The following is a 7,807-nucleotide window of genomic DNA, read 5'->3' on the forward strand; positions in this document are numbered from 1 at the left end:
TCACACTGCCAAAAGCAAACTCTTTCACAACACATATTTCGAACCAAGTCCAAAATTCATCAATCGCCATTGCTTGGGTATCTGGCCATTCCGGGTGCAATAAGCAGCTAGATGGCGGACAAGTGCGCTAGGATTGGATTGTCAACGTCCCTTGTAGCCGGTATCTACAGACTCGAAAAGTAAACTTTATATTGATTAACAGAGGGACAGTGTGCCTCTGAGCCTAACTATCAAATATCAGTTATACTCTGGTCAAAACACATTATTTAGTGGACATCCAAACCCTACACTTTAACAAGAACAGGATAAGGATAATGCTAGGAGTCATAACGGGGCACTGGGCCATCGCCCGTATATAACAAAGGCTTCCGATACTGGGGAAGATAAAGAGGAGACGGATTTAATATTCTCCTATGTGACTGTCTCCTGTAATAAAATGAGGATTGAGAAAAAAAAAAAGTTAAAAATGAGTGAAAACAGTTGATGTTGGTTAAAAGGAATTTCTTGAATTTCTTGCTTAAAGGCTCAAATATTTTAGACTGTCAGTATTTATAACAAGAGTTTAACTTGAAGTCTAAATAATATCTTAAGCAAGACTATTATTTCAACTTCAAGTTTATCTTAAGTAAAGCTTCATTTTCATAAATAGCCGCTAATTCAATTTCAGAAACCATTCAATATATATATTTTTGTAGGTTTCATATATATTTTTCATTTACATTTTCACTTGGAATTATGCCATTGATATTCCTAAAAGATAAAAAGTTCTAAAATTTGATAGATTTTATTACGCACATTTAAAAGGTTCGCCTATATCACAGTTTATATAATCTTATATTATTTACGTGTTAATTCCCAAAGGCTGTTACCAGTTGTATAAAATAGCTTCTTCAACTTTTACCTCAAGAATGCTCCCTTGCCTTTATTAGCACTTAAGTTTTAAGAATCCTTTGCTCAACATTACGACGCAAATAAGCACTTCAGCTTCGCTGCCTGGCCATTGTGCCCGGAGAACTGAAGGCATTTGTCTTCTAATTATGATTTCAATAGGTTGTGCAAAATCAAAGAAGGCGTAATTCGCTCTCACCAGTCCGTCAAAGGGCGAAGAGCGTCTTATAAACAATACCAAAGTCCCTTTAAGGCGGCAAATCAAATCAAAGAAATAACAAACAGCCAAAAAAATAATAATAAATAAAAAGGAGTACAAAATCTGGCCCTGAAACTACAAAAAATATGTGTATCTGTGTGTGTAGTGTGTGTGGACATATGTATGCCATTGTTGACAGGCTCAGACCGCAGACAAAAGGAGCTCTCTTTTTGTGTTGGCCCACAAAAGAAGCGGAAAAAGCGATCAAAGAGGCAAGGAGCTGCTAAAAAAAAACAACAACAATAAATAATTGAAAGAAAGAACGCTGAACTCTGCGCCTTGTTCTTGAACAAAACGCGAGCCGTCAACACACATCCCCATCCCCTTGTAGCCAGCGTGTGTACATACATGTGTGTTTGCGGATTCATTTTGCGGCCAGCTTAGGACCGTACTCATCACCATCATCTGCTTTGGTTGCTAGGACGAGGCGGTGTCTTAAGCGCTTTAAGTGAAATTAAAACATTTCACACAGCAGGCGAGCGACTTTAGTTGGCTGCTTGTTATGCAAACATTGCCACAGATTTTCGCATTTATTTTTGTAAACTACACTGGAACAAATTTTTAGGTGGTTTTAAAACAAATTTAAATTAGAGCTGTGCATGGGCAAGAAATTCCGATACCCGACCCGCCCCAAACAGATACATATCCAGTCCCGTTCCGAAGTTTCTAAATTTATCCCGTCCGTTCGAAATTTCTTTTTTTCAATGCGTCCTTACTTTCTAAAGAAACTCTTTCAATATTAATAAATAAATGTATTATAAACTTATTTATTAAAATACAACTTTTATTTCATAAAACATTCTGACTTACATAATATTTTAAAATTTTCAATCTAAACCCAATACTTTGTCAATGTTTGGAAATATATGATCGGTATTATACAAAAAGTCCCCCGATTTCGCATATTTTAACATTTTTCTCGTCCGTCCATCCACACGGGTTCCCCTTGGGATTCCTTTCCCGATCCAATCTCAACTTGAATCCAGAAATTTGGGTCTTATTAAAGGAAACCCTTGCAAGTCGTATATGATAAATGTATATATGCAGTATATTTATTTGAAAGAAATGTTTTAAGAGATTCTTGAAACTTGTAACCCCTCATGTGGTAGCTTACGGGATTTAAGTTTTTTCAAGGATTATGTTTTGCTAAGCACTTGGCTAATTTATTTAGGAGCCATTTGCTGTTGTATGCATTCTTTGAGTGCACTCACGCACACTTGAGATTTAGAGCATAACGCTTATCATGTCCAGCATACTGTGTGCACAACCGGCCACGTAATCAGCACAGTTTAAGGCGCGCGTGCCCATCTCTGTAGCCTCATAGAGGCTATCCACGTGCTGCAGTCGCTGCTCGGCGGCGCTTGTCGTTGGCCTGTGTGAAAGGCGTGAGGCCACTAATTAGATCTGAAAATTTGTCCAGGCATGGGGTCACACACAATAACCCCAACTTACATGAATAGAATTTTGAATATGCTGCCCAACACGCCGTTGTGTGCATCCAGTGGGGCAGCGGTCACCTCGCAGATGGTGCGCAGCAAACAGGCGCTGCCATTGTAGCCATACTGACCCAAATAGCTAACAATCGCTCTATAGAAGTCGTGACGTGTAAAACGGGGCGGTGTCGAAATCGAACGTTTCTCCAGCTTATCGTCATTGCGTCCATCTATGGGCGTCACATCGCTCCCAATGCCAAGAAAGCCCTCGTCCAGATCCCACTTTAAGTAAGAGCATTATTTGTGCACAGCGGGAGCTCAAGATCTGTTCACTTACCCTATCAATCCACTGATTGTAAGAGTCATTCGCAGGCAAACCATAGTTGGACTCAAAGTTGAAGGCCATGTACACATTGCGATATGTAAGATCCAATGGAATGGCCACTGCAGCTAGTAGCTGGAATGCACAAGTAATTAAATCAGATTTGGTTGAAGATTTTTCTTCTTCGCTTACACCTATGGAACCGCCACGTGGAAAGAAGAGCACTGCACTGCTCAGCTTGACAGTCAGTACAATAAGAATGAGTCCAGCTAGGAGGTAGCTACAATAATGCCAGCGATTGGAACTCATCGCGAACAATGCGCTAAGTGAACTGTTTGCAGTTTTCAGTTGCAAGTTCCATATAAGTTGTAGAAAATTGCAAGTGGAAGGTGCAATAGAAATGCTAACAAAAGAAGAAATGGCATCAGTCAAGTACAGGGTGTGATTTTTTGACTAAAATGCGAGTGGCTAACTCAAAAGACTGCTCTTGCACAGATTTCCATTCGATTGAACTGGTTCCCTTTGGTTTGCTAACAAAAGTTCATTATTGAAGCTGGTTCAAATCAAGCTTTATTCTTATACATAACAAAATTCGTATTAACAATTTAAATGGGTTCAAAACAAACTTTGGTTGTACGTACAAAAGAAAAATATTGTCAAAAATTGAACTGGTTCATAATATTTTTTGATTTTACATACAAGTAATTCCTAATACAAAAATAATAGCAAATTTTACTAAAGGTTTAGGTAAACTAGTAATATTAAATAAACGTATTCAAAATGTAAACGGGTTTAATATACAGTAAAATGATTGTTATAAATTTGAACTGAATTAAACCAAGGTTAGGCTCCTAATAAAGGGACTATAATAAAAGGCAAAAAAGTCGTATAATTAATTAGATTCTTTTTTTTTGTTGAATATCATTATTGAAATTCGCTAAATACATGAAAGTTAAATAGTTTATATAGCTGAACTGCGCATTAAAATAAATAAAGACTTACAAAACTTTACGATTTGAACTGGCTTAAATACGAAGCTCATGCTGAATTGAAATCTTAAGAATGTAACGTGTATATGAGTATTACTTCCGTTTTGGCTGACGGGAAATCAAAATCGAACTATAAAAGTTGTATATAAGATCGCTTGATGTGTCGGATGCCTTTTCAATTGGCAAGTCGTCCCAATACAATAGTTAATAAATTACATTGCATACGCAAATAATTTACGTTCCGAATTCCCTGCACAAGACATTTGCTTAACCCTGTCAAAGCATCAAATTATGAATGAATTTCCAATGGAATTCATTTGCCATCCAACTAAACCGACGAGATCTTAGCTTGTGTCTGACAGATATAACTGGAATATGCAAGTTTTACACAGTTTCCGCATGAACTAACTAAGTAACTTGGCCAGCCATCCAGCAAGAAGCATGTGGCAAGCGTCAATTGGTTGGTGATAATTAAAAGAATTTGTAACATTTCTATTCCCAAAGAGTTGCAGCCAGAAAGTAGAATCTATTCTATCTAAATAATTTCAATATGCCGTCGCTCAGTTCGGCAATAAATGCGTTAGCTAGAACTTTGAGAAGGTTTTTTTTTTTTTTCTCAGGCTGTGATATTCAGTAACGCGCTGCTGGGCAAAGCATTGACAACGTGCGCATCGTGTGTTGATTTATTATCAAAATACCCAAATATAAATAGAACATATCGAATATGAAAGCGAGAATATTGCTGACCATAGGTAGTTGTCTCTATATAAGCATACTAAGTAATTCGTTTTCAAGTGCGACAGCTACTCTCGGTAGTCTATCGAAACATGAGCGTACCAAACGAACGCCCATACCGTGGCTCGTCTTTCCAACGACCTCACCCACTCGCGTTATGGTGAGTAGAAGTGTGAACGTGATTTAGTGATTGTTTAAAGGAAACCACATATACAATTAGTTCATTGGCGGCATTGGTATACCGCTGGAGGATCTTGAATATGAGGCTGTGACAACAGGCTATGTTCTAAAGGCGGAGTACTGGCTGCCCGAAACGCCGGATTCATTGCGTACGCCCACAGCTTTGCCACTTTACCAGGTGCCCACGTTGGGATCTGTTGGTGCGCGCCGACGTCGACCTATGTTTGAGAACTTTCTGGTTGACGCCAATGAATTGGGCAAGAGCACAAGGAAGCTGCTGACGAGAACTAACAAAGTGTTGAGCAGTTATCGTTGGACGATGTACAAGGCCTTAGAGGGTTTGGCTAAACGCCTGGGCTATCAGGGGCGCATTTGTGTGCTGAAAAGCATTTGCGAGGCAGCCGAGGAGCCTTTTCATATTGCAAACGGCCTCATTGCCGACCTTTTGCATATCCTGCTGACGTAAGTAGAGCTGCGGTTTAATGCACAACATAGCCCTTAGACTTGATCTGTTAATAGACCCTCTTCATCGGTGGATAAGCTGTCAGAGCATGCGGATAATGAGTATTACTATGCCGAGAAGGTGGGCCAATCGGGCGCTGGCTGTGACCGAGTGTTCAAGGAATGTCATCGCAGTTTGTTGCAACACTTTAGCGAACTACATGACAATCTGGACAAATTAATGTATTAGTTAAAAATTAAATTTTAAATTAAAACAAAACAAAAAAAAAAATACCACTCGCGAGTGTTCTTATATAGAGGGCCAAACAAAGTAACAATAACTACCAAATAAATGTTTTAATATTTTCTCAATATCTCATATTTAGTATTAAGCTAACTGTAAATACTTGGTACACTTTAAATAATTACTTTAAAAATTTTGTTTTGAGGACTCTTACAACAATATTATAAAAATATTTATCATTATTTAAGAAACTGGGTTAACTTTCAGCTGTTATACTTTTGAATATAAATCACGCCTAGTGTACTTCATGGAATTAATAGACCGTTTAGGTGTTAATTAATAGAACGCGAAGTCTACTGTTTTTAGAAAACTCACACATTCCCAGAGCGATAAGTTAAATGGGCACACAGTACCATCAGAAATATTTAGCATGGCTCTTAAGTTTCAACGGACTCGAGCCAAATTTGTTTTATCAGTTGGCACTTTCGGTTTTTTTTTTTGTTTTTTATTATATGTATAGTTTTCAATAGAAGAAAGTAAGATGCTTTCTTTTTCAAAGCTCTTTGTCATAGTTAAGCGTTAACACTGAAACTGTGCGGTTTGGCAGTAGTCGAGAGCAGCGTGGCAAGGATACAAAGGAAGACAATAATATGATCATTATTTTACATCTGAAATGGTTTATGGCGCTTTGCTGGGCTTATTTTGCTGTTGTTTTAGCTAACAATCAAAACTTTAGCCATGAGCTACATGATGAAAGTGATCTGTTGGTGCGAAAGGCGCGCTGGTTGCCACTGATCTGGCCACCTACCCATGCCGCCAGATTCAAAGTCGGTACACACTTTTGACTAGGATCTTTATAATGCTAATATGTTTCCACTGCAGTTTCTGGCGGGCTTTGGTATACCCGTGCAAGATCTTAAATATGAGACCGTTACCACGGGCTATGTGCTCAAGGCGAGCTATTATTTGCCCAACTCAGCCAAGCAAATACGCACAAAGGACGTGCACGACATAACCGAACGGAAGCTTATGGACAATGCAACCATATTTCAGCGGGCCATGCAAAAGACCGACGAGGAAGTGGGTCTGACCACAAGAGTTATCGAAGAGACATCGCAGGCGCTCAGTGACTATCGCTGGGCTGTTTACAAGAGTTTTGAGGCTATGGCCATACGCATGCAACTGAATGGACGGCAGTGTATTTTGAAGAGCATCTGCGAGAGTGCCGCTTCGCCGTTTGATGAGCGCAACGGACTGCTGGGAGAGCTCCTGCACATATTGCTGACGTGAGTTAAGTGCGACGCGTTTATAATTCACCAATTAACCGGATCTTAAAAGTCCTTCCAGCTCAATAGATGCCCTGTCAGAGCACACGGATAACGATTATCTACACGCCGAACGTTTGGGGCATGCGGGTGCCGATTGTGATAAGGTCTATGCAAAATGTGAGAAATCACTTTTGGAGCACTTTTCAGATGTGCATCATTTGGGCAGTGAATTTCTCAATATATTGGGCTAAACATTTTGAAAATGAAAAATTGTCCGAAAAATCACAGTATAGGTGGGAAATTCAACTATTTCTTTACCAAATCAACAAATAGTTGAGCATCAATTAATCTGGTGATACACTTAGTATTGCAATTTAAGCAAAGATTTCGTGTTATTGTATTAAAAATACTATAAGTATTACAAAAGCTATTTTCTGAATTATCAGAGCTCTCTTTTTAGCTAAACATAAAAGTTCCTAATATCTGTATTACCCTACATTTATTAAAAATATTTAAGATTTTTTTACCACTTGCTACTTTAATCCTTTTATTTGGGTACCCCGAAAATATATATATTATAATAAGGTACATATTCTGGATCAGCATCAACAATGGAGTCGGTGTAGGCATGTCTGTCCGTTCGTCCATCTGTCCGTATGTACGAATGTGTTGGCTTAGGAACGGACTTTGGGAGACTTCAAATTTGACTCTAAGCTCCCCCATGATCCGCAGATCAATCTAATGGCCACTTCAATAATTATCGATTTTCAGATTAAGCTTTTTGACCGTATACGATAAAGAGACAGCAAATCTGGCATGTGGATTCTTGTTAGCATACAAATCTGGCACTTCAGACTAAAGCAATCTGACTTAGGTTTCAAACTCGAAATCCATTCATTCGTAAAAAGGGTATATTGCCTTTGGGTAAAATGTACGTAACAAGCAAAAGGAAGCATCTACCATATCGACCCCATATAGTGCAATAACTCTTGGCCAGCATCAATAGGCGAAGGGCGTTCTTGACATGTCCGTCTGTCTGTCCATCCAT

At 38.8% G+C, this 7,807-nt stretch overlaps 3 protein-coding genes across 3 annotated transcripts; 2 read left to right on the forward strand and 1 right to left on the reverse strand.

The window, feature by feature from the left end:
* Nucleotides 1–1,910: 1,910 nt before the first annotated feature.
* On the reverse strand, nt 1,911–3,361 carry LOC135433592 (uncharacterized). Its single transcript, XM_064689738.1, has 4 exons — nt 3,095–3,361; nt 2,918–3,037; nt 2,600–2,862; nt 1,911–2,519 (listed from the first exon to the last, which is right to left on the reverse strand). The coding sequence occupies exons 1-4, from the start codon at nt 3,209–3,211 to the stop codon at nt 2,372–2,374; spliced, it is 648 nt and encodes a 215-aa protein (XP_064545808.1). The 5' UTR covers nt 3,212–3,361; the 3' UTR covers nt 1,911–2,371.
* Nucleotides 3,362–4,615: 1,254 nt separating this feature from the next.
* Nucleotides 4,616–5,556, forward strand: LOC135433598 (uncharacterized). The gene is made up of 4 exons (XM_064689749.1): nt 4,616–4,643; nt 4,695–4,786; nt 4,847–5,268; nt 5,326–5,556. Exons 1-4 carry the CDS (start codon nt 4,616–4,618, stop codon nt 5,495–5,497), a joined length of 714 nt encoding a protein of 237 aa, XP_064545819.1. The 3' UTR covers nt 5,498–5,556.
* A 615-nt stretch (nt 5,557–6,171) lies between these two features.
* LOC135433599 (uncharacterized) lies at nt 6,172–7,010 on the forward strand. Its single transcript, XM_064689751.1, has 3 exons — nt 6,172–6,318; nt 6,374–6,777; nt 6,830–7,010. Exons 1-3 carry the CDS (start codon nt 6,172–6,174, stop codon nt 7,008–7,010), a joined length of 732 nt encoding a protein of 243 aa, XP_064545821.1.
* Nucleotides 7,011–7,807: the final 797 nt, after the last annotated feature.

This window comes from Drosophila montana, unplaced genomic scaffold (genome assembly GCF_035044405.1).
Source record: "Drosophila montana isolate Dmon_TW-CO22-7 unplaced genomic scaffold, ASM3504440v1 contig_3218_1, whole genome shotgun sequence".
Lineage (NCBI taxonomy): Eukaryota > Metazoa > Arthropoda > Insecta > Diptera > Drosophilidae > Drosophila > Drosophila montana.

What these genes read in the sequence shown, in the direction of transcription:
- LOC135433592 (XM_064689738.1), bottom strand. Translation starts at nt 3,211, where the DNA reads ATGAGTTCCAATCGCTGGCATTATTGTAGCTACCTCCTAGCTGGACTC. An exon ending in CACGTGGCGGTTCCATAGGT is followed by an intron (nt 3,038 to 3,094) that starts GTAAGCGAAGAA and finishes TGTGCATTCCAG; the next exon opens with CTACTAGCTGCAGTGGCCAT. An exon ending in ATATTCAAAATTCTATTCAT is followed by an intron (nt 2,520 to 2,599) that starts GTAAGTTGGGGT and finishes CCTTTCACACAG; the next exon opens with GCCAACGACAAGCGCCGCCG.
- LOC135433598 (XM_064689749.1), top strand. Translation starts at nt 4,616, where the DNA reads ATGAAAGCGAGAATATTGCTGACCATAG. An exon ending in GAGAATATTGCTGACCATAG is followed by an intron (nt 4,644 to 4,694) that starts GTAGTTGTCTCT and finishes CAAGTGCGACAG; the next exon opens with CTACTCTCGGTAGTCTATCG. An exon ending in CTTTTGCATATCCTGCTGAC is followed by an intron (nt 5,269 to 5,325) that starts GTAAGTAGAGCT and finishes ATCTGTTAATAG; the next exon opens with ACCCTCTTCATCGGTGGATA.
- LOC135433599 (XM_064689751.1), top strand. Translation starts at nt 6,172, where the DNA reads ATGGCGCTTTGCTGGGCTTATTTTGCTGTTGTTTTAGCTAACAATCAA. An exon ending in CCCATGCCGCCAGATTCAAA is followed by an intron (nt 6,319 to 6,373) that starts GTCGGTACACAC and finishes TTTCCACTGCAG; the next exon opens with TTTCTGGCGGGCTTTGGTAT. An exon ending in CTCCTGCACATATTGCTGAC is followed by an intron (nt 6,778 to 6,829) that starts GTGAGTTAAGTG and finishes GGATCTTAAAAG; the next exon opens with TCCTTCCAGCTCAATAGATG.